At 42.1% G+C, this 26018-nt stretch overlaps 1 protein-coding gene across 2 annotated transcripts in view; it reads right to left on the bottom strand.

The window, feature by feature from the left end:
• Positions 1-26018, bottom strand: part of BICC1 (BicC family RNA binding protein 1) — a 128057-nt gene extending 102039 nt beyond the window's left edge. For both annotated transcript variants that reach the window (XM_064145140.1, XM_064145141.1), the window contains exon 1: positions 25564-26018. In XM_064145140.1, the coding sequence (XP_064001210.1) occupies positions 25564-26011 (448 nt within the window). In that variant the 5' untranslated portion in view covers positions 26012-26018. The remainder of the gene's footprint in view (positions 1-25563) is intronic.

The raw sequence follows: 26018 nt of genomic DNA, 5'->3' as shown, positions 1-26018 counted from the left end.
CTTTCTGAGGGACTTGGAAGTCTCACTAATTTGAAAGGAACATCAGTGAACCACTAAGGAAAAAGCTAATCTACTTTAAAACACTGTAGTCGTCATAAGTGAAGTAATTAACACACGCATCAGATCTAACTTCTGAAGCTCAGCTAACAGTACAAACACCTTTAGGATGAATTTTATTACCAAGGAGAATGCCACTGATGACTTCATGTTGACTAAAACCAAAACTGAGGCCACTTGCTTAGATAAAAGACAAAAAAATAACTTAGAATTACCCAAGCACATGTAAAGATTAGATTGCTACAGCAGATGTTAGACTGTTAACTACAGGAAAGCATGTTTGTATTTAACACAAACATATAAAGTTGTTTTAAAACTTTAAAAGGCTAAGAAATAACTAGCCTAAAGCATCAACCTAAATATCAAGTAAGCATGATAAGATGAAACATTTTATCCAAAAGAATTTTTAAAGTAGCACAGCAGACAGCCATAATCAGGGAGCACTCTCCTAAGACTGTTCTTGAGAGTAGGAATATAGAGAGATACAGTAGGAGAAAAAAGACCCCTTTATTTATAGAGCCACATTTGCTCTTATGAAGTGCCCAAGGGAGTTTGATTTACAAAAATGTAACATGTAAGCAAGCATATAAATTGTTTTCAATTGAGTTATACAAATAAATGGGTTTTAATTTATCTCAGTCCCATGTATAGTTGACATGTGGGCAAACAAGAACATTGCATGAATACATAATTTGTATTTCAACAACAGCTTTGTTTCAAACAGGGAAATTGAACTGTGAACCTTCCTGAAGAAATACAGTCCACTTGAGAACAGGGTGAAGTAGCTCCAAGTCAGCAGTCCCAGACAGAGGCATATTCTGGGGTCAGCTTTGTGTGAAGGAGACAATTTAACTATCATTTAAAAAAACCACAACAATATCTTTGTTTGCAATAGCCAAAGAGGAACAATGTCAGCATTTTATGTTCAAAATAACTGATGATAAAACAAGATTTTAAGTACATAGCTTTGATAGACTTAAACCACAGAATGGCACCTTCACTGCTTGATAGCCCAAAGGATCTCAGTTTTGTTTTACCACCATCATCTCAGAACACAGATCAGCCACACTAACCAATGCACTCATATCTGGCTAATGTGTCCCCTAAATACCAGCTTGTAGTTGATTTTAAGAGGCACTAAGGAAATTAAGCAATGCCTTGCTCTACTTCTTAATCACTTCTAATTAGTCAATATAGGGAAAAAATGCTGCAGGTTTTCATTCTCCAAAGTCCGTATTAAGAGACTTGTATACAAGATGATGGTAAACAATAAGTAGCAGGAATATAAAAACCCCATTAAGAAGTGCACGTTGACCTACAATGTAGATGCACTATAGAATCACAGAATGCTTCTGGGTTGGAAGGGACCTCCTAAGATCATCTAGTCCAACCCCCCTGCAGTCAGCCAGGTCACCCTCCACTAGATCAGGTCACTTAGACTTGTCTGGACTGACCTTGACTCTCTCCAAGGATGAGGCCACAACTACCTCCCTGGACAATCCATTCCAGTGTTCCACCACCGTCATGGAAAAGAATTGTTCCTAACATCCAATCTGAATCTTCTCTAATTCCAAACCACTACCCTTCATCCAATCACTCCAGGCCTTTGTAAACAGTCCCTCTGTAGCCTTCTTGATAGCCTCCTCCAGGTACTACCAGGCCACTATTAGGTGCCCCTAGAGCCTTCTCTTCTAAAGGCTGGGCAACTCTAGTTGCCTTAGCCTGTCCTTGTAGCAGAGGTGTTCCAGCCCATGAGCACCTTCATGGCTCTTCTCTGGACCTGCTCCAGCAGTTGGATGTCACTCGTGCTGGGGGCACCAGAGCTGGATGCACGACTCCAAGTGAGGTCTCATGAGAGCACAGAGAAGTGACAGAATCACCTCCCTCAACCTGCTGCCCAGGCTTCTTTTGATACAGCCTAGGATACCATTGGCCTCTTGGTCTGCAAGTGCACACTGGTGGCTCATGTACAGATCCTCATCCACCCGTACACTTAAGGCTCTTCCCCAGAGCTGCTCTTGATTTTGTCATCCCCCAGCCTGCACTGATATCTAGGATTGCCCCCACCTAAGTGCAGGACCTTGCACTTCACCTTATGAGCCCTCATGAGACTCCCCTCAGCCCACCTCTCCAGCCTGTCCAGGTCCCTCCAGATAGCACCCCATCCTTCAGACTTATTAACTGCACCGCTCAGCTTGGTATCCTCTGTAAACCTGCTGAGGGTGCCATCAATCTCACTGTCCATATGACTAAGATATAACTCAGTCTCATTTTCATTATGGGGACTATTTTAAGCCCCATGATTTTTCAACACCAACTGCAACGCAAACAGGCAAGTATCACAATCAGAACAACAAAAAAATTTCAGTCCTCCCTTACTTTGTCTAGGCTTCATTAAGCCCTCACAAAGGAAGTCTTTCACATATTGGGTAAGATTTACAGTTCTGTGAAGTTCTGCAAGTTGACTCGACCCTCTAAAGCTTCCTCTAACAATTTAAGGAAAAACCCTCTACTGATCACCTACTTAAATGTGTTGTTCTTCTCAATACATTGAGCTCATGGTCTGTATTATTCAGCCTCCTTAACCATGCACAATGGCTCAGGATAGAGAAAGCCAGGTCAGTATTATCACCAGTATGCAAGAACTACGCAAAGCCTAGACTAATGTTGGATAATGTCACCAAGTCAAGCAGGAAAAAACAAACAAACAACAATCAAGGCTGAAAATGATAAGTAATAAGCATGTATCTTAGCTAAATAAGCTGATCTTACAATTATTATTTTTCCTAAGACAGGAAAGAGACTCAAAGATCAAAAATCCCTTGGACAAAAAGTTTACCATTATGGAACAGAAAAATTAAACAAGCAATCACAGCCCTTGCTCATTGCCATAAGGATACAGAAAACACTGTGGGTAAAAAGGAGAAAAATAATTGTCCACAACAGATTCCTAACATTCTCTTCCATTGCAATAATGTAGACTTCAATATGTTCCACAACAAACTGCTAACAAAACAACAACCCAACTCCATTCTTTGTGTAGTTAAAAGGATAAACTTTAAAACTAAGCAGAAGAGGAGACTTGCTGCTCTAGTTCCCCTGCTGATTTAGTCTTTAAGCAGAATAAAGAGTATCTCAGGGCTGCAGAAGAAGGCACTTAAAGAGGAAGTTAATAACAGTGTAAATTATCCTAGCAGAGCTTTTTTGCACATGTATTATACTGGAAATTTCCACTTCCAGTCATTGGGTATCTGCATAGGAATTAGGTCTTGAATTCTAACTTAGGAGAGTACTCATTCAGTAATCTTAAAGCATAGTGGCATTAGGAAAGGAAAAGGACAAGTCACTGGAGAGGGAACTCTTAGTAGCAGAGCAGATGCTCAGCTCTGGGTCATGGAAGGCCAAAAAAGGTCTGAAGTGTGCCCTGGCTTGTCCAGGCAAGATTACCCCCACTCCCCCTTCCCTCTGCCAGAAAAACAACAAAAGGCCTGGGGTCATCAAGTATGCTCCTGTGATAAACAAAGTGCATACACTTATTTATGCATGGCCTGTGTTTTCCCAAACATGAATAAAGCAAGCCCCTGGCTAGTTTCAGCAAGGCGCGACTCTGATTAGTGAGTATCTGTGAACAAATGGGGCTAGAGGTCTCAGGCAGTTGATAAAACATGGTCACAAGTTGTAAGCAACTTCACCATGCCATGCTTTTTTTTGCCTTGCTCTGCCTTGCCATGCTTAAAACCATCTCTGCTGTGTAATAAGCTTTGATGCGTCAAGCTTGGCCACCTGGAAACTTTGCCATGCATCAGTTTACCAGAGAGAGTCGTTAAGTGTCTTCCTGCTGTAGGCAGGAATCATTGCCAAAAGCTACCCAAAACCCATGCCAGCCTCAGCGTGAGCTGAAAGCAACAAGCTGCTCCTAGATGGAGAGCTCACTTACAGAGACCTCACCACAGCGTACATGGTGAAAGAGCACATTACTGCCACCAGCAAGACCCTGTGCTTGCTTGCATACCTGCAAACCTCTGTGAGGAAACCAGAACCCTGGAACAGACACCATCCATCTGAGAAGGGACCAAGACCAGGCCAGAGACCATGCCAGCCCCAGCACCCTGTCAGAGTCCTGGGGAAGTCCAAAAGCCTCCAGTGGGTATCACACCACCAACAGCAACCCTCAAAGTGTTCTGGGTACTGTCTACAACTAAAATACAGCCCCAAAAGTCCTGAGATACTATTTTGTGAGTAAATATTCTAAAAGCCCTCTTTATAATTGAAGTTCTGCTTCAGCAGAAAGGAGGCTCTCAACTACCCCTAAAGGGCAAGCAAAGTATTGCACTACAAGCATCTCTCTAAAAGGTGAAATTGAGCAAAACCAGCAAAATACAAACATTGACTGTTTAAACTTGCTTGCTCCCTGTGTAAATACCCACAAGCAGGATTTCATATCTTATAAATAAATTATCTGGTGAAAATTAATATGAACACTTTTCAAACTTCAATACCTTTGCCTGGTTAATATTCATAATTATAATTCCTATTACAAACTCTGCTGTCAGTGTAAGTTCAGAGAAATTCTCACTGAAGTGGAAATGTCTGCTTAGAATAAACAGCATGCAACTACATTATGCCTACTCCAGAAAAACGACAAACAGCTCCAGGCACACATGATAAGCATCAAGTCTCCCACTATTGACTCTATTTAACTAGGTCTCCCTGGAATCACAATTCATCTGTAGGAATTTTCCCCATTTCTCAGCAGAGACTCCAGCTGGTTTTATATCAAATTTATTTCTACAGTTGAACAAAACTTCACCTACACACCAAAAAACCCCCTAAAACCCCACCAAGATCCAGAATGCTATCCAATAATAGATTGGAAGACATTGTGGGGTGACCTATTTCATATTTATAAAGGTGCGAAGGATGAGTGGCAGGAGGACAGAGCCAAGCTCACCTCAGTCATGCCCAGTGATAGGACAAGGGACAACGGGTGCAAATTGGACTGAAAATAAAGGCAAACTTTTTCCACTGTCCTGTCACCCTCACACGGGAACAGGCTGCCCAAAGAGGCTATGGAGTCTCCTCACACGGAGACATTCGAAGCCCGCCTGGATGCATCCCTGTGTAACTGACTCCTTCAAAGCCTGCCTGGATGCATCCCTCTGTAACTGACTCCTTCAAAGCCCGCCTGGATGCATCCCTCTGTAACTGACTCCTTCAAAGCCCGCCTGGATGCATCCCTCTGTAACTGACTCCTTCAAAGCCCGCCTGGATGCATCCCTCTGTAACTGACTCCTTCAAAGCCCGCCTGGATGCATCCCTCTGTAACTGACTCCTTCAAAGCCCGCCTGGATGCATCCCTCTGTAACTGACTCCTTCAAAGCCCGCCTGGATGCATCCCTCTGTAACTGACTCCTCCAAAGCCCGCCTGGATGCACCCCTGTGTAACTGACTCCTTCAAAGCCCGCCTGGATGCATCCCTCTGTAACTGACTCCTTCAAAGCCCGCCTGGATGCATCCCTCTGTAACTGACTCCTTCAAAGCCCGCCTGGATGCACCCCTCTGTAACTGACTCCTCCAAAGCCCGCCTGCATGCATCCCTCTGTAACTGACTCCTTCAAAGCCCGCCTGCATGCATCCCTCTGTAACTGACTCCATGTGATCTTGCTCTGGCAGGGCAGTTGGACTGGATGATCTTTCATGGTCACTTCCAACACCTAACGTTCTGTGAACCACCAACTGCAGGCAATAGCACAAGTACAGCACATCACCTGAAGCTCTAATCTTCACACTTGACTAGTTGACTGGATAGGGCTGGGTGCTAGGTTGGACTGGATGATCTTGGAGGTCTCTTCCAACCTGGTTGATTCCATGATTTGACAGTTCCATTATCTGAAGAACAACTTTTTACAGTACTGTGTTCTCTACTTCACAAAGACTTTAACAATTTATGCTTTTAAGTTCCTTCCTTTATGATGTTTTTACCAGTGCTACTTCAACTACTTCAGCTGCCCTTTCCTTTCTTCAGCATGTTATTTAAAAGCAATGAAGTGACACATATAGTTAAGACTAAATTGCAGAGAGACTAGTAGATTGGTCTGCCAAGTTGTCATGGTAGACCTTAATAGGCCAAAATAGGCGTATACATGTCCTGGCTTGCCCAGACATGTTCTTCTGCTCTCCCTCTCTCTGTTTTAGGGAGAAGCAACTGTGGGAAAGAGGACTAAGAACATGGAGCCACTGAGTCTAAGGATCTTGGCTTGCCCAGACTTCTTTTACTCCTGTTTACATCCTGTGGTAAACAAGATACATACCTAGACCTTGAACAAGGCATGCAGAAGCCAAGTGTCTTTCCCAATTTTGGGTAAAGTAAGCCTATGGCTTCACCTAATACGGTCAAGCTCGGCTAACTGTCAACTCTGATTGGCTGTTCTTGATCAAAGGCCCATTAGTCTTGAGCTGTGTGAATAAATGAGATAAGCAGGTAATACAAGATGCTCTGCCACAAAGAAACAAACCCTGATGCTCTGTGTTTGTCTGCCTAGAAACCGTCTGTTTAAAGTTTACCAGGAACACGGTTTAAATAGGGCAAGGAAGCTGGTGAGAGGCTGAGGGAGCTGGGGTTGCTTAACCTGGAGAAGAGGAGGCTCAGAGGTTCTCTCATTGCAGTTTAAAACGACTTGAAGGGAGGCTGCAGCCAGGTGGGGGGTCAGTCTCTTCTCCCAGACAACCAGCAACAGAACAAGGGGACACAGTCTCAAGTTGTGTCAGGGGAGGTATAGATTGCATGTTAGGAGGAAGTTCTTCACAGAAAGAGTGGTTTGCAATTGGAATGAGCTGCCCAGGGAGGTGGTGGAGTCACCATCCCTGGAGATGTTCACGATAAGCCTGGATGAGGCACTTAGTGCCATGGTCTAGTTGGCTGGATAGGGTTTGCTGATAGGTTGGACTGGATGATCTTGAAAGTCTTTTCCAACCTGGTTGATTCTACAATTCTGTCAAATGCCTTCATGCAACAGGCCTGCATAGCCAGTGTGACATGCTAAGACTGCACATTGCAAGACATCCTGCCTAACCTGCCAAGATGAGGAGCTCTGAAGGGACACACAGCTCATCCAGAGAAATCAGGGTAAGGTCACAGATCATCTGCCTCCTTTGCCCAGCAGCCTGTCAAGCATCAGCAGCTGACAAGACACTGACAGAATTCCCTGAAAGCATTTAGGGTAGTATCTGAAGCTGTAGCTAGCCCTGCAAATCGGGAGACTAATATTTTTTGAGTAAATACTTAAAAGCCTCTTGTAATTCACTAATTGCTTTCTGCCTTGAAGCAGAAAGGAACTTCTGAGTCCATCTAGTGAGCAAGCATTGACTGCAAGAACCTTCTCTTCCAGTTCAATTAATATTTATATTTTTGCTAGTTATTTCTTAAACACTCTAGATCCTATGTTATCATCTGCATAATGTTTCCATGACCAGTTATTATTAAAATTAATGGGTGGGACAAGACTCCTGAACATTGAAAATTAATAAACAATATTAACTTTGAAAAAAACACCCTCTCTCAATTAATTATTTACTCCTCCATTACAAAAGTTAAGTTCACAAATCATTCTTTTTCCACAGACACAGCAAAGTTCCCAGAGCTGTCGTGATATAGAGGACACAACAGTGAAACAGTCAGAATAAAAGGTAAAAAACAAACATCTCAGAAGCATCTCCAAGTCTCTGCAAATTGCAAACAAGCATAAAAAAAATAAGAGGAGGAATTAAGAGGTGAATGTTTGGATGGGCTACTCCATTTCTAGAGTTCACAAGACCCTATTAAGACTGTTGAAAAAGATACATTTCCTGTTTGCATTTTTTCCTTTGAGTTTGATTCTGGTTGAATTCAGGTTTCCTGTCAGAGCTCAACTGGCTTTAACCATAAAATACTTTTCAGCAATCTGCGGTGCCATTCTGAAATCATGAGGCAGGTCAGCTACCATAAAACCGCAGTCTTGGCATAACCAATTTGCAGAAGCTGACACAAATCTTTCCTGTAAACTTGCTGAAAAATGTAAGGTGTCAGAAGAAACATTTTGGTTTAGGGAAAAAGAGAAAACCACCAACAAAAGACCCAAACAAAACACAACAAATTGGCGTCTGTTGGCTAAGCTGTCACAGATAAACACCAGCTCTACTTGTGTCTGCATAAGCCCACTTGATCATAGGTTGAGTTTTATTACATTACATAATTATTACATTTATTATATTGAGTTTTATTTATTGAGTTTTCTCCAGAAGAGACATCTATTCTTACATTGCTAGAGAAATAGCACCAAGGACCTAGCTCGAGCACCAACTCCTAATGCACTCAATGTGGGGGCTGAGTAAGCTGCAAACCACTGTTTTGCAGTAATTAATAGCTTGTGCCTTAACGTCACGAAACAGTCTTCACTTGTGCAAAAGGAGCTGGTAACACACTAGTTCCAACTATCTGGGACACTAAGCACCATTTATAAAACAAAGTACTAATTATCAGAGAACATGAAAAACAAAATGAAGAGTTGCATAATAAGTTGCCTAAAACAGGTGTTTTCAGACTAAAAACAAGCTCTTTTCTGACCTCAAAAACCTTGAGAGGACTATCCCATTAAATTCAATAAAGCTTAGCTCATGAACTACCAAACAAGGGCAAACTAGATAAGTAGCATTAAAATCACTATTTACACTAAAGTTGACACAAACATTTAAGTGTTCAAAGCTCTACTCTCTCTGTAAGGGCAGGACAGGAGAGGAGGAAAGAAAGTTGCATGTTCATTTGCCTGCCTTTAGCCTGCTCTTACTTGCACAAAGGGGCAAACAACCCTAACTCTCTACCAGCTACAAAAACACAGAATATGCTCCAGTTCACCTTGATTCATCACACTGCTGGAAGAAGGCAGGATAGAGATTATTATGAGAGGAGGAGAAACCACTCACCAAGTATGAGCAGAGAGAGAGAAAAAGAATCTCTACAGAAGCAACAAAGAATCTCCTCCAGTAGCAGCACATCTGGCTGCTGTGGAATGTACAGAGAGAAGGCTCCTGTGTACATCTAAAGCCACTAGACTTTTATAATCCTCTTATGTCTCTGCCTCTCATCTCTCAAGATTTCCCACTTTAAAAATATTTCCTATCCATCTGAAAAACTTGGCCTTCACACTGCTCTACTAGAGTTCTGGCCTGGCTAACCTGCCTAGGCAGCTATGTAAATCTTTCCTTTCATGCTGCCACTTGCTTCTCCCACGCTTTACTCAGTCCAGCAGCAAGCTCTCCCTAGATCTGAGCCACTACCTGGCTTGGAACATGAACGCTTCATGTAGAGGACATAATGGGGAAGAGACACCAAAAGCATCCTAAATCAGTGGGGAGCCGCAGCATGAAGTTGACAGCATATAACCCTTTAACAGGTATTAAAAACACTCTCCAACTCTCTGCTGGCTATTCAAGAAACAGCATAAGGTAGAGCCAAGACAAGCTCTTCAGTGATACAGGAGACCCATCCAACTAAAAGACTCTTGCAAATAGGCATTTGATGTTCCATAAGGAAAAAGTACATTAAACATTTTACATTTCTGTTGGTTTATAGTCTCAACTCCAAACTGCACTAGCAATACTCAGCTATCTATACAGAAAATATACCTCCAACCAGATCTATATCAATTCTTTTACAACTGTGAAGTGATCTGTGACCCAAGTTTGTATCTTTCAGATGGTAAATAGCTTTATTTAATACACAATAGAATACTCTTCTAGCACTCACGTCTCCCAAACATTTACAATAACACAGAATATAAAGTTTAAATGTAAATGTTTAAATACAAACAAAACTTTACTAGAAGTCAAGCCTCCTTTTTCCTCCTCCTCATGGCTTAAACGATTCCTCATGTTTCAAACATAGGAATTACTTTATTTCTGCCAAATCCCTGAACAATCTAAAGATGTCACTGAAGGCCACTTAAAAGTAAAAAACCTGACTGCTGCTAAGCAACCCAGAAAACATCCTTACATGTTCAATTGTTCAGTGCATTAAAAAAATGTCACACACTGAGTATCCATGTATGCTGGACTCTAATGATGGTAATGTCTTCCACACAGGAGAAAATCCTGCAGGATATGTTCATATTTCAAAAAGGAATTCTTAAAGGACTAAATATTTGATCAAATCTATTCACTGTTTCTGCACATGGAATAGATTAGAAACAGATTCTCTCTTCTCAGCTATTTTACACACACTCCAGAAGTAAATTTCCTCAGGAAAACCAGCTCTCATTTGTTTCACTAAGAAGTACCAACATTCTTTCCCACTATATGAAACGATATTTTAATACTGTGTTCCATATTCAGACTCCTTAAAGCAAGGCTATGTGAACTGCTCTAACTGCATATAAACAAAGGTCATTTGATGTAATTTACTATTTCACTGTTCTACAGCACTTCTGTCACAGATGCACTTCCACATTCAGAAAAAGGCAGCCCAAACCTTATATACTTTGAAGCAGAGGGCATGTCACAGTAAGGCTGACATATATATGTGTCCTTCATATTGAAACAACAAATATGCCCCTGCTTACTGCAAGAGGGATTGGACTAAATCACCTTGGAGGTCTCTTCCAACCCAGACCATTCTAGGATTCTGTGATACATATTACACACCAAGAGATGATTTAAAGCACTTTCTTTTACTAAGCAATTCAGCTTTCGCTCATTGTGACTTCCACAGCACAGTGTAACGTCCTGCACAGGACAACCTTCCCTTAGCTTCCAGTTTAATCATACTGCAAACAGTTCACTGAATGCAATTTATATTCCACTCAAGCAATTCAGACATCTTCCCATAGAGGTCTTTGAGAATATCTCAGAAAATACAAATCTGCTAGAGCTGTCTTTTAAACAGAAGAATGCATCACTGCATCGCTTAATTGAGCTAATATTTATTTTGGAATGATGAATTTCATTGCTCACATTTCTCAAGATGCTCGGTCTTACGTTACCAATCTAGTATATTCCACTCAAAATTTATTGCTGCCACAGACTGAACAGAGCCAGTAACAACAGGTATTATTCAAGCCCTCCATTCACACAAGGTTATTTGCAACAGGGAAACCAGCAAATTTGAAAGTTAAATGCTTAACCTAGAGTGGCAACACAGATTCCTCAAACCAGACTTTGCTTTAAAGGAAAAGGGAATCATCACTTGCAAGTAGCATTGAAAAAAAAAAATCATGTATGAAAAATGGAGTGGTGAAATTACATTAAACATGTTGAAACACCTGGTAACCTCACCATGAAAGTTTCATCAAGTTTTAAGTATCAATAGTCTTTAGCAAGATAGACCATAAAATAGACGCTTTCTGTGTGCACATATTACATGAAGAAAAAATTGCATGCAGATATGTTCACAAGAACTGAAACAGCACTTTAAGGAATAAATAGGGCACATCATTACTATTAACAATTTCTCTCTCAAATTATCTATTAACTTGCCTCTTTCAGAACAGACTTTTTGGCTTGATGATGATTTTCAGATGTGTCCTATTAGAAACCATTCAGCTGAACACTACCACAAAAAAAAGTCGCAAGGTTTTCTCACAAGGAAATAAAGCACAATTCCTTTCCAAGAATGAAGTTTAACCACACAAAGACACCTATTCCACAGGCAACAGAACGTCATTTTGGTTTTGTTCTGACAGTTGTCATAGTGCTAGTATAGGCAACAGGACACTTGGTACCAAGATTTTACAGATACTTGGTACCAAGTAAGAAATAAATATCACAGTTGAATCTGTTATTTCAATACCCATATTAAAATTATATCCTTATTTCACTTCAATGATGTCTCATTTTTTCCTTTCTTGGCATTCATTTTTATTTACTACCTTTCCTTTCAAAAGTTCTGTAATATTCTAGGGTCTGTAACAAAAAACATCTGTGGCTTTATAACTCTTAACATTAAATTACCTTTGCAAGTTAAAAGACTTTAGGGAAGGACTGAAAGATCTAAAATATTCCCCATTCCACAGCTGCTTACAGAAAAGATTGGGCAGGCACACACACACAAAACAACAACCCCACCAACCGAAAAAACAGAAGAAAAGAAGACAGACAATCCTTCCTGTGGGAGAGGATCAGAGCAAGTACCTACAAAAGCAACAGCACTACAAGAAAATTCTGCACTATCTACACAGTGTTTATCTCACAGTAACAGTGTAAGAACAGTGATTACTGCTTCTTTTTCCTCAAAACCAATGAAGACCTGATTCAGATCTCCCTTTTAGCAGAAAATGGAACCAAGACTTGCAAAGCCTTCTGTCCCTGTCCTGCACAGAAGTTTGGCAAATGGAAAATAGCCAACTCTTGCCTCACTTGCACCTACACATGTTTCCATCAGAGAAGTGGGCAATGTCTAGTTCCATAATGCTTGACAGAATGATTCTCCATACAGGTTTATCAAGTACACAAGGTTTACAGCAACCTGGTGTACTGGAACTGCAGAGGAACAGGAAATCTGAAGCTATGCTGTCACTAGCACTGCACCAACCATCCTTCTGCCTCTTGAAAAAAATAACTCAACTACCAAATCAGATGTGGGAAATAAAGGCAATTTCACCAAGGACTCAAGAGCAGATCAAGGGAAAATATCCCTCCTAGTACAGTAACTTTTCTATTGGGCTGCAATTCCTCTTCTCTACAGATGGAGTAACAGCTAAACCATACACACACATCACATGTTAAACACATCTTAAAAATAATCAGATGATTGTAGACTCTGTGCGTCTTGTCAAGTGTCCTCCCAGATGACCAGAGTCCTCCATTAGTGCTTAGTCTTTAACAAAATGGGTCAAAATCTAATCATTAAGGTCTAGCAGATGTTAGCTTTGGTAACTTGTAATGCTTAGTTGTCATTTTTCTTTTGACAATAGTAGCTCTAACCCACAGTCTTAAGAAAATGGTTGATTTTAAGATGTCAAATTCCAAAGACACTCTTGCTGGCCATTTAGAAGGTGCTCTGAATGACTGGACATCTGGTGCCTATTAAGTCGAGATGCATTATTGTCTGTCTTTCATGTCACATGTGACACATTCATCAACTTTATTTTTAAACCCTTCACCCTTGAAAGAAAAGAAACCTAAAGACCAAGCTATGTCCTGCCATTTCTCTCTCACATGTGCAAGGAAGACACTTCAGGAAGGGTACACTGCACAACAAGTTTTTCTGTGATTTACACACAAGAATCCAAACGATTGGGACAACATCGCTGTGCTTCAGTCTAAGCTGTATTACAAAGACCTGCTTTCACAACCTTCTAACATGCCATCAGCAGGAAAATAAAGTTCAGGAGGACACAGCATAGTATGGATCATATGAATTACACCTTTTGAACTAGCAAGGTCACACCAACCTGCAGTCAATTCCCACTATTTAGCCACTGAAGCTCCAGTTAGTTTATCCAGTTCCTGTAAGCGAATCTTATGCCTTACTTCAAGCTCAAATAGTTGAGCAGCACACATAGCTACCAGAGATTATCATACCCTTGAGCAATGATCATTTTAAAACTTATTTGAAGACAACAGAGCAGCAGCAGTCAGTTCATTGCCACAGAAGATCTGTATCCCAATTCACCCAGCCAGGCTGCAGTCCCCTTTCTGCCAAGGACTCCCCTGCCATACTCCCAAGAGCCAAACCACCCTGCAAGACTGCGATCTGCAGACAAACACATCACCCCTCGTGTGGTCAAGAATAGGCTAAAACATGCATAGCAAGACCTGCCCTAGCAGGAGCTGCCTACTCCAGACACCATATTCCTCTGGTGGATGTGGGACCTTTGGCACAAACACCCTTCCCAAGTAACTCCCACTACATCAGCCAGACTCATCCTGACACAGCACCAGCCTAGGGTATGGACTCAGTTACCATGCACACACTGCAGTCACCATGTGTTATCACCTCACATAAACCCAGGACCACATCAGTCAGGTTAGTGCAAGCAAAGGAAATATAAAACATGCTTGACACTCGTTATCAGTGCTGCTTGTTCAAAACCCTGACTTTAGTCAATATCTATTTAAGGAATTAAGACAGGATACAATTTTGGCATGAGATACCACAAGGGTTAAAATGAAAATCAAGTGTAAGGAGGTCAGCTGGTCCAACGTTTTGATCATCTCTGTTCATCATATAACAACAGTTACCAGGCAAAGGCCAGTTGTCAGCACTGGTCTGTGCAAATACATCACACACATTAAAACCAAAGAAAACAAACCCTTGGGAACAGTACTAAAATGGTAAATAATTATTTGCAGGATGATCATTAGCCTAAATTTTGGAGCCACCATAAACAGCTGTAACAGCTGAACCATACACACACATCACATGCTCTAAAGAACAGCAGTAGTACATGAACAAAAACTTGGAAGTATTAATGAGTTTTCTACCTGTTCAGGAGACCCATAGCTTAAAAATGCAAAAGGTAGCTCAAATAAGTTTTGATTTCTTCATAATTTTAAGTTTCAAGATGGAACATTAAAGAGCATTAGTAATCACATATAAGAAATTTGAAGTTAAACAAACTGGAATCCTACCAGGACTTTTAAAGGTGGAATGTAGAGATCAACTTCTTTCCAGCAGATGTTTCTTACTGCCCTAGGGAAGGCCTACATACCCCTATATTCAGCCACAATTTTAAATCAACCCTCAAGCACAGTTCAGGCTGCTAAGTGCCACTTTTCATACTCAAGCATTTACCTAAAAAAAGAGGCATATTTAAAACCTTATTCACAACTACCTGAGGGGACATTGTAGCCAGGTGGGGGGTGGCCTCTTCTCCCAGGTAACCAGCAATAGAACAAGGGGACACATTCTCAAGTTGTGCCAGGGTAGGTGTAGGCTGGATGTTAGGAGGAAGTTCTTCATAGAGAGAGTGATTGGCATTGGAATGGGCTGCCCAGGGAGGTGGTGGAGGCACCGTCCCTGGAGGTCTTCAAGAAAAGCCTGAATGAGGCACTTAGTGCCATGGTCTAGTTGATCGGATAGGGCTGGGTGCTAGGTTGGACTGGATGATCTTGGAGGTCTCTTCCAACCTGGTTGATTCTATGATTATGCTCTAATATCAAAATACCAAATCTAATACTGGATTATAACTCAAGAAAAAGGTAAAATTCATGTGAAGCATTGATTCCTTCGCTGTCCCAAAGAGAGACATTGATGATCTCACCTCAGCACAAATGTCTTCAGATTTTACAAATTGTTTCCTTCTCAGAAGTCATAAAAGAGATTTTTCTCCTGATCTTGTCACTAGGGCTCACTGAAAAGAGTCTAGCTCCATCTGCCAGAACCCCTGACACACACAAAATTAATAAGGTCTTCTCTGTGTCTTCTCAAGATTAAAGCTAAACAGCCTCAAGTGTCTCAGCCTCATCTCCATCAGATTCTCCAGTCCATCAGCAATTTTGTGGCTCTTTGCTAGATGTGCTCCAGCATATCCACGTCTATTTTGCAGTGGGGAATCCAGGTGTGGACACAGCACTCCTTGAGGTCTCACTTGGGCTGAGTAGCAAGAAAGAATTACCACCTCCAACCTGCTAGCATGCTTCCTCACATAGCCCACAATGCCACTGGACCTCTTTCTCCCAAGGCCACACTGAAGTCTTGCTCATGACCAGCCTGTCCATTAGGATGCTGCTGTCCAGCTTGTTGGCTCACACATGTGATGGTGTATGGGGCAATCCTCCCTCTGGTGCAGAAATTCATGTTTCTTTTGTTGAACTTCGTGATGTTTATTTTGAACCATTTCTCCAGCCTGTAGAGGTCTCTCCTGGCTGCCTTCAATCTTCACATCCCTCAGCAGTTTTTACTCACTTGCAAGTACCAAGTCCAGCAGAGTACCTTCTGTTTTCACCTTGTTGATTACCTATCTTTAAAACTTGCTTGCGCTCTGATGTGTCTTCACAGCAGAGAGCAAACTAATTAAACCCATCCATGGAATTCAAGACTTGCCAACTCCAAGTTCTTCAAAGACCTCATCTGTTTCTTCTTCCTATTCAGGTAGTCTGTAGCAAACACTCATAGCATCCAGATTGGTCTACCCAATAATTCTGACTTGCACTCTCACAACTGGCTCATCCTCTGCCCTAAGCCAGAGCTCCCTGAAACTCACTGCTCTCTCATATGAAAGGGCATAACCACTCTAAAAAGCCAGTCTCTAGTCACTGAAGAATGTCAGTCCAAGAACTATCCCACATCTGTGACCTCAGCAATATCACAGACAGCCCTGCAACTGCATGCAGACCTCCAGTTCCACCTACCTGGCACTCATGCAACTTGCATTTCTATCAGGCTGTGATGGTTTGGGAGTTACCCGCCCCCCACTATTATGAAATCACCCAAACTAGACTCAGCTTTCTGGAAGTTAAGGAATGAAGCTTTATATTTACAGCTTACCACAAAATGGAAGCAGATATTTAGAATGTATCACAAATACATACAGAAATATACAAGTTAAAAGTAATACAGAAACACAATACCCTTCCCAGAAATCAGAGTCCCCAGGAGGGACTCCCAACCACCCTTCCACCTTATTCCAGAGCTGCCCTTACGTGCAAGGTGAGGTTGGAGGATTGGCAAGGGGGGTTAGAAAGCAGAAGGATTAGTTAGAAGCAGCCCAAGGAGAAAAGTGCAGGCACCAGCTGCAACAGACACCCACACACACCAACAGTCTTGTCTGTGGTTTTGTTCTTGTTTTTACACATGTCAGCAAGCCTATGAGTGAAGCAGACATCACCAGTGTTTCCTTTTCACAGCCTATAATCTAATATCTCGTATCTCTCATTAAATTATTCCCATTTGCCTCAAACTAGCACACAGGCACTTCAAGGACATACTCACTTGAGTGGATTTCCCAGAAGGTACAAGAGCTGTAGGCACATGCCTATTCAGTGCCTTCTTGCCTTCTGTGCTACACACCACCCTAATGACTGGGACAGACCAATGTTACTACATGGCCATCAACCTCTCTTCATGGAATCTAGGCTGCAGGATCAAAATTAATACTTGCCAAGTAGCACAGCTGACTTCCCCATTCAGACACCGACTGTTGTCTCTATTCTGTGTTTGTTTTAAATCCCTTATCCATCTCAGGCATCTAGGGGTGTCAGGTGATAGTAAACTCAACACTAGTTGAGGACAAACATCAACAAGAGCCAGCAATGTGCACACGCACTCCAGAAGGCAATCGTGTCCTGGGCTATGTTAAGAAAAATCTGACCAGCAGTATGAGAGAGGTGATGCTGTCCCTTTGCTCTGGTGAGACTCCAGTTCTGGTGCCCCAAATGTAAGATGGACATCAAACTGCTGGAGCAGATACAGAGGAAGCCAAAAAGATGATCAGTGGACTGGAGGAACTCCACTACAGGGAGTTAGGGATGCTCAGCCTGGAGAAAAGGCAGCTCCAGAAAGACCTTAGAGCAGCCTTCCAGTACCTGAAAGAGGCCCACAAGAAAGCTAGGAAGGGACTTTCTACAAGGACCTGTACTGATAGGGTGAGAGGGAATCAATTGAAGCTTGAGAAGGCAGCTTTACACCACCTATTAGGAAGAAATTCTTTGCAGTGAGGGTGGCAGAATGCTGCAATAGGTTGTCCAGGGAGGTCACGAATGCTCCTTCCCCGGAGGTGTTCAAGGCCAGGCTGGATGAGGCTTTGAATGATCCAGGGTAGTGGAAAGTATCCCTGCTCATGGCAGGGAGGTTGGAGCCATATGATCTTTAAGGTCCTTTCCAACCTAAACCTTTCTACGAATGTCTTGTGTAGGCTTCAGAAGTTTTTCCCCTTCTATCCAGAAACTACACTTTCACGTAAAAGCATGAGAGAACTTGCTCAATGCTTTGATTTCTCAGGTTCTATTAGCTTGACAGATAATAACAGAAAGGATACAGGTCTGCATTTTCTACAAGGATTACAGTTACTCCCACAGCTCCACGCCAAGACCTGGCACAGGGTTGCTATCACTCACAAACATTCCCTCCCAACATCAATGAACCTTTAACAGGAAGCAGGTTTTTTGAGAAGTATGAATTCCTATTCCAGTAAAAAGGATATCACTGTAGGCATCTCTGCATAAACCAGCTATAAAGTCACTGAAACATGAAGAGCTACATTGCCCCATTCAACAGCGATACTGATCTGAACACCAGACAGGAAAGCTTCGTCATAAAATGGACACTGAACAAAAATTGCAGATATGTTTAAGAAATCTAATTCCTTTTAAAACTACCACTGATTAAAAGATAGCATCTTAAAGAATCCTTATGAAGTACTCACTTCTACAGCTACAAGAACCGCCCACAGTTAACAAGCTCTCGGAGCTTCAATTCACGTGCACTCATATAACGTTTTACGCTTGAAGTTCGTTCAAGTCACTACTGAGTCTCACAGCAAGGAGTATTAGTATAAAAAGCTACTGGTTGAGCACAGAGGTCTGAAAGTAAAGAAAACCAGCATGTTTCATTGTCTGACAGACAAAGCTAAAAGCCTGAATTAAGTACTCAAAATAGGACATATTTTCCAATGGAGGCAAAGATTACAATATAACCAAGAGGAATGTGCAAGCCAGCAATACTTAACTTAGCAGTTCATGCCAAACCATGATAGCCCGTTGTACTACTTAAAAAACACTGTAACTTGAGAAAGTGGTATTATTACGATTGTTAACAGTGGAATGCAAGAACATTTTTAAACTACAAGTCATACAAATACATTTCATATATTTATTTTTGTAGAAATAGACTACTCAGCACTTCAGGGATTTGAAAACTTGACCAAGAACTTGATACAATTTTTTTCTTGCTAATGCAAGTTAAACACCAAATGTAAATGCTATTAGAAGGGTTCCAGTTTCCCCACAAGTATGTCCTTGTCCAGGTTAGGCTGATACACTGCAAAGAAAAAAGCCTGTAAAATGAAAACCAGCAACAGAAATCTCACGATTAAGTAGGAAAAAAAACCACACCACACTTTTTTTGCACCTAGGAGAAGGGACAGGATTTAGGACCTACAAATATAGTTTCAGTCTTGTCAAAGAAAATATATACTTCAATTCTCTTAAAGCTCCAACAGGGACACAGGGAACCTTAAACAGAAGTAAAAAACACCACTGCTGAGTAACTATAACTTCAGTTACAAGTGAGGTACGCCAACTATTCCAAGGATGGCAGTACATTTAGTTGTATTGTACAGATTTCTGCCACTATCATACATACAGAAGAATCTAGAAGAGTCCTGCTTAGCCATTTAAACACAAAAAAAACCAACAAAAATTTAGCACAGAGCCTGCCATCCCCACAGTGAAGCCACCACAGTCAGGATCATTCAATGTAAGTTGCAATTGCCTATTAAGCAGCTAACTCACTCAATATCTATTAATTCATGTCTTCAGGGTTTAGCCTCTAATAAAACTATTGTTCATAAAAAAGTCTCAGTAGAGGGCCAGGTTTCCTATAACACCTACATCTTCTTTAGTACATTCAGATGTGGGATTTATTTCCTTCCTGACCCCTCAAGCACTGCTTGTCACAATTATAAATGTATCATTCTCTACATGTGCTAGTTTGAAGCTAGCTAGAAGAACGTTTTGGTGAGAAGAACTAGATTACAGGCTGTGAAAGGCAAACACGGGTGACGTCTACTTCACTCACAGGCTTAACTGCCTAAGAAGAAGAATCCAAACACAGATAAGGCACCACTTCTTGGGGCACTGCCTGAACTGCACTTCTCTCTAGCCTCTCTGATTAATCCCCTTTGCTTCCTAACCCACTGGCTGAACCTCCATTCTTCCTTGGGACTTAGGTAAGGTTGAGAGAGGTGGGAGAAGGTGGAAGGGAGGTTGGGAGCCCCTCCTGGGGACTCAGGTATCTGGGAGGGGAGTTGTGTTTCTGTATTACCTTTTACCTTGTATATTTCTGTCTATAACTGTATATACTGTAAATATCTGCTTGTATATTGAGCTAAGCTGTAAATATAAGCTTCATTCAAAAATTTCCAGAGCCAGCTGAGTCTAGTCTGGCTGATTTCCAAAGTGGTGGGGGAGGAGGGTGGGTAACACCCAAACCATCACACTACAGTTGAAACAAATTAGTGGAGAAGTAGAAGTAGTAGTAAAAGTACATTTTTCCACATAGTGATGAGTTAAGTAGGGAAAATATACTTGTTTAAACACAGTAACTTCCACTTGATGGATCAGCAAACAAAATCAGTTAGTTATCCATCCAAGGATCAAAATGCACACAGCATAAGCAAAGTCTTAAAAGTGATCTTTAGACAAAAGAACTAATTTATTAGACTTACAGTAACTTAAACCTAGATGAAATTGGGGGGGAAAAAGTTACCCAAGTATGTATGTCAAATTCCTCTAAGAGAAGTGAAACTCCATTTGGTAAAAAATTACTAGTTGATCATTTTTCTAACTGCTCAAGACAGGTGAAAAATACCTTTGAGTGCTCACTCAACACTGCAATGGCAGCAAGGAGACCTACACAAGGTTATTCAAATGAGTTGCCTGTATTGACTACTCACACTAAGTCTGAGTTACAGTACTTCTATCCTTACTGCCTGAAAAATACCAAGTGATCCTTTACTATTTATGTCACCCAGAATAGCTGCAGATGCCCCCTCCCTGAAGGTGTTTAAGGCCACACTGAATGAAGTCTTGGGCAAACAAGTCCAGTTGAGAGGTGTTCCTGTCCATGACAGGGGGTTTGGCATAGATGATCTTTTGAGGTTCCTTCCGAGCCCTCATATTCTGTGATTCTGTGATCTCTGAGGTCTCTTCCAGCCTAAACCAATCTAAGATTCTACTTTTTTTTTCCCCCACAATTTATATAATGTAGACTTAAGACATGATTCCTATCATTCTGACCTACTTCAGGTAACATATGAAAGCACTAACAGCAGTCAGAGCGAAATCAGCACATGGCACTTCTATTTTCCATGATTCTCAAGGTATCAACATAACCTGTTTGGCAAGATGAGCTCAGCAAACAGGGTGCTTGTGGTGCTGAGTATGCTGAAGAGTTTCAGAATCACAGAATACATCCAGTTGGAAGAGATCCCAAAGATGATCCAGACCAACCCTTGACCCCAACTAAGGGTCAACACTAAACCATGTTTCCTAGGCAAGCCAGGCTGTGCTTTTCTCCATCTATTGGTTTATTAAGTCAAACAAACACTGAATTACCTCATGAGGATAAAACCTCACATCACTCAAACTTCCAGATCTCATCATGGAAAACAATCCCAACAAGTCCTCAAACTGAATGACTCAAAAATCAGAGATACACAGAATTCTAACAGGCACATTGTTGGCTGCTTTTAAAGAGCCACAAACAACACAGCACACACACCACTGTTTAAGCTAGACTCTCACTAAAAACCATGGTGGATTTGGTTTTTTAACCCAAGTACTGCTGCATAATAGAGTATTATGAAGTCACAAACTATTTAAGCATGTGCTGTGCACACATCCCAACAAACTCCTCCATGTCTGTTACAGAACATGATGTAGAAAAAGGAATATTTGACATGCCAAACTGGCATAGCACTTTTTAGACAATAAAAAAACACACCATACAAGAGAAAAAAGAAGTGTTGCTTTTGTTTGGTTTGTATTTTTCAAGGTTCATGGCCAACTTCTCTAAGTCTATTAACTACTGTGACATTAGCTGTTAGATTTCACTTTCCTAAGTTTAGTGTTTTGTATTTTTGTAGTTATAGTGAGTAACATACACTAAGGAAATCATTTTGCAGTATTAAGTCACCTAAGCTTTCACCAAATTTAGTACAGAGCAGCTATAATTAATAGAGCTACTATGAAATGTATCTTTCATTACTGTAGAAAAGAATAGCTGATCCATTTTACTCTAACTTGCTTCCTGTGGGAGGGAGAATTCTTCCTCAACAGATCTGTTCCACAAACTGATGAAGACATGCAGCATAAGATAGCTTACACCCCACTGTAAAGATTGAGGTTTACTTAGTTAACATTATTCCAGTCATCCATGAGCAAGTAAGAGACAGTCATACAAAAAAAACCCTCCAATCAGAAAAAGCAAAGCTTTTCAATAAGCTCTACCTTTCATTTAACATATTTATCTTAGGGCTACTCAGAACCACACTTTGAAGCACCAGAAATACTAAACCAATCATTGCAAAGGTGGGAGAAGAAACACCCTCAAACCTATCAAGACTTTGACACCTTAATTCAATTTTGTTTTCTTCTTCAGATACAAATGGTAGCAAACTATCCACATCAACTTGTTTTTGAACAAGAGCTACTCTGTGTTTTGCTATTGCATTTACTCCAGTTGTAGACTCTACCTGTTGTTGAAGTGCCCCAAGTTCCCCATCATGAGATCTACCATTTGCTACACCCAGATGGATCTTGAAATCACTATTCCCCAAGAAACTATCCATGAAATATCAAGTGCAGGAAAGATAAAAATAACCATGACAGAAATGAACATAAAAGTTCAGCAGCAATCTCAGAATGTTACAGAGGCACCAAACCAAACAAGTGAGCTCCTTCATAACCTTTCTACCTCGACTGTTTTTAATATTTCATCATTAGTAAACAACAGATGTTGACTAGAGAGAAAAAAAAACTACATGGGATCCTCCAGCAAGAATAGCAACACTTCCTGACAGGTTTGTTCAGCAGATGCTGTTTCAGACTTACCTTTAAACACTGAACTAAAGATTATGCATTCTCACTTTCCTGTAATATAGGAAAGCTATGGTGAACATTAGAAGAAATCCTAAGTGTCTTAACCATCTCTAAAGTAATTTTTGCCAAAGTAAACATGCTTCCCAGTAACTAGTAAAAGGGGAAGCTTAAAGCATCAAATATGAAAAAAAAATTGTATTTACACCAGTCTGAATTAAAAAAAAAGAAGTTTAATAACTTGGAAATCAGAAATCTGGTCATAACTGATGAAGACTACAGAGATGTTTCCCTCCCATGATGCAATTTCTGCACACTTTAAGAACTTCCAGGGAAGATTCTAGTACTGGAAACCATAGGAAACATGACCCTCTAAACTGTCTAATTGAAGTTCCTATTGAGATGGCACTCTGCTGCATTTCCCTACTCATGTGAGTCAAAACTTTCTGCTCCTAAAACATGTCTCCCCAAAAAGAAGAAATAAAAACAATGTTGAAAAAATTATAGAATACTGCTTACAGTCAGCAGTAGTTTAATTGACTCCAAATTTCTGAGGACTTGTTATAGACCTGGCTTCAGGATGCTCTTTGTGACATCCTGGCAGAGCTACTTAATACTTGAGATAGTCTTCTACAGAACAAGATAAGCAAAACCCGCCTCATAGGAAATCAAAAGCTGAGATAAAAGGTTGTAAAGTATGGCAAAGAAAGTAAAAGAAAGCAATAATATTTAACAGACACTTCACAGTTTTCTTACACAAAGAACTGTTATGTTTGTCTCGCACCAGAAAGTTTAGATTTCTGCACAAAATCATTTATTACCAAATTCAACAGATATTTTCCTTCACAGAAAGGTTACGTATCTGGTAATAAAATTCCTCAAACCATCACTTCAAGTATGTGTACTCCAGACTGGAAATAAAGCAATCTCTCATCAACGAACAGGCAGCATTGTCTGCATTTACTCAGTGTGCTCTATCATATCCTTTTTAACTATACTCATCTAAAAGTAAAGAAAAAAAAATAGGTGAGACAAACAAAAACATCTCAACTTGACAGTGGCTGCTACTGGACAACCCAACGTATATGGCATTTGGACTTTGATAAGGAGCTTTGCTTACCCTCACATGCTTATTATTTCAGGCAGTAGAAGAAGAACTGTGTGTGGGATGAGGAAATGGAAATTAATTTTGGTAGTAGAGGAAAACATTAAGGCAATCTTCAATTTTCTTACGGTGCTTTAACTTCCGATTGTTTTTCCTACTACTTCATACACAGGAATACATTTTCTCTTCAATGTCATTCTCATTTTGGTTTTAAGACAGTTCCAATGAGCACATCTTTATAAATAGTTGTTGCTGTTTACAAGACCTCTCTTTCTCTGAATTCCTCTCTCTTTACTACATTACATAATGAGATTTTTCTACTACCACTCAAGTATTAAGTGATTAAAGATTAACTCACCCCCAGGAGACAGAATCTCAATTAAACAAATTCCGATCGTTATAGTCACGAAGTCAAACCGCAGCTCTTCAATGACCAACTCCACTCACCTACTCCTGTCCTACTAGCTCTTGCAGCCTCCACTGCTGGAAGAGGCAGGTAGGTGCTGTGGCAGAGGACGGTAAGGCATCGAGCACCTCCTGTTTCCGGCAATGGAATGAACATGTGGCGTGCCACACGAACAACGGTGACAGATTTGTGAGGGGGTTATTTTGAAAAGGTACCCTGAGTTACCAGGGTAGGTGTAATATTGAATGTTTACAAAACAACCAATCCCAGAGTAAAGAGCAGCTTTGGAAATCACCACCATCCTTCCTTGTTGATCCAAACACGTCTTCAAATTTGACAACGGAAGACCTGAAACTTACACTCACTGTCATGGGCTCTTCACACCAAACACTAGGGAACACGCCCGGAGAATTACCACACTCATCAACATCCTCTATTGCTTTAAATCTATTCATCTGCTCTTTAGCAGCCAAACCTGCAATTGCTACTTCTGTAGTATTTTGTCAAAAGCTGCCTACGCAACTTCCACTGAGAGATAATTCAAAACATATTGGGACAAACTATGTAGCCTCAAGTCAAAAAAAAAAAAAAAAAAAAGAAAAAGAAAAAGAAAGCCGCTACACTCAACTGAAAGAAAGCAAACAGAGCCAAGCGCTGAGCAAGTTCTAAGGCAGGAGCGGCTGCCGTCGGCTCTCCCGGAGCCGTCCCCGCTCCTCTGGCCGAGACGCCCGGCTTCGGAGACTCCCCTCCCGTTCCGTGGCGGCCTCGGCTGTTCCTCGAAAGCCTCAACAGCCCTGCCAGAGCAATGATATTCACTTTTGGAAGATGGATTTCTGGAAGACCTCGACTTCGAAAGCCACAGTCCCGCAGCGCGCTGGGTGCCAGCCGGCACGGTCCCTGGTGACACCTCTCGATGCGGGAGTGTCCCTGTCACCCGCCCCCCGGCCGCGATGCGCCGCGGGGGGAAGCGAAGCAAGGAGCTTCTTCCACCGTCCTCGTGAATCCCGCGCCCAGGAGGCCACGTTAGCGCCCAGCAGTTTGGGACCGGCCCGCGGGGCTCACGCCAACCCAGGGCCACGTCCAGCACCCAACCGGCCAGCGGCCGCCCCTCCGCGGCGCCGCAGGGGCGGACAAGTTCCCCATCCCGCAGAGAAAGGCAAGGCAAGACACGGCACGGCGAGCTGAGTTGGGACAAAGACACGGCCCCCACCCATCTCGGACTCCTCCGCGCCCCCCGAGAACCCCCGTCGACTCTCCCCGCTCTCACCTTGGAGCATGGCCTCCAGTTTCTTCCTGTCCACCTGGAATCGCTCCTCGCCCCACTCGGGACTGTGCAGGGGTCGCGGCGGACCGGCTGAGTCTTCCTCAGAGCCGGGCACGGGCGAGTCGGTGCTGCGCTCGCTGTTGGAGCCCGGGTCAGAAAGCGGCTGCTGCAGGTACCCGCTCAGCGGGTCGCACTGAGCTGCCATGGCACTATCGGGCGGACCCCGCCGCCGCTCCAAGCCCCACTCGGCCACCTCCCCACGGGATGCTATCTGCCCCCACAGCCGCCCCCCCGGCTCATCCCAGCCGCAGCCGCCTGCCAGAGTCCCGGCCCCGACGACGCCGCCTGCGCCCGCCTCTGCCTCCGGCTCCCCGCCGAGTGTGTGCATCCCCGGGCCGGCGGCGTCCGCGGCTCGGCGGCGCCCCCAGCCCGCCCGCAGCCCGCACAACATCTCCGCC

The sequence above is a fragment of the Pogoniulus pusillus genome, chromosome 6 (genome assembly GCF_015220805.1).
Source record: "Pogoniulus pusillus isolate bPogPus1 chromosome 6, bPogPus1.pri, whole genome shotgun sequence".
NCBI classification, from domain to species: domain Eukaryota; kingdom Metazoa; phylum Chordata; class Aves; order Piciformes; family Lybiidae; genus Pogoniulus; species Pogoniulus pusillus.
This window is presented reverse-complemented; position numbering and strand designations above follow the sequence as displayed.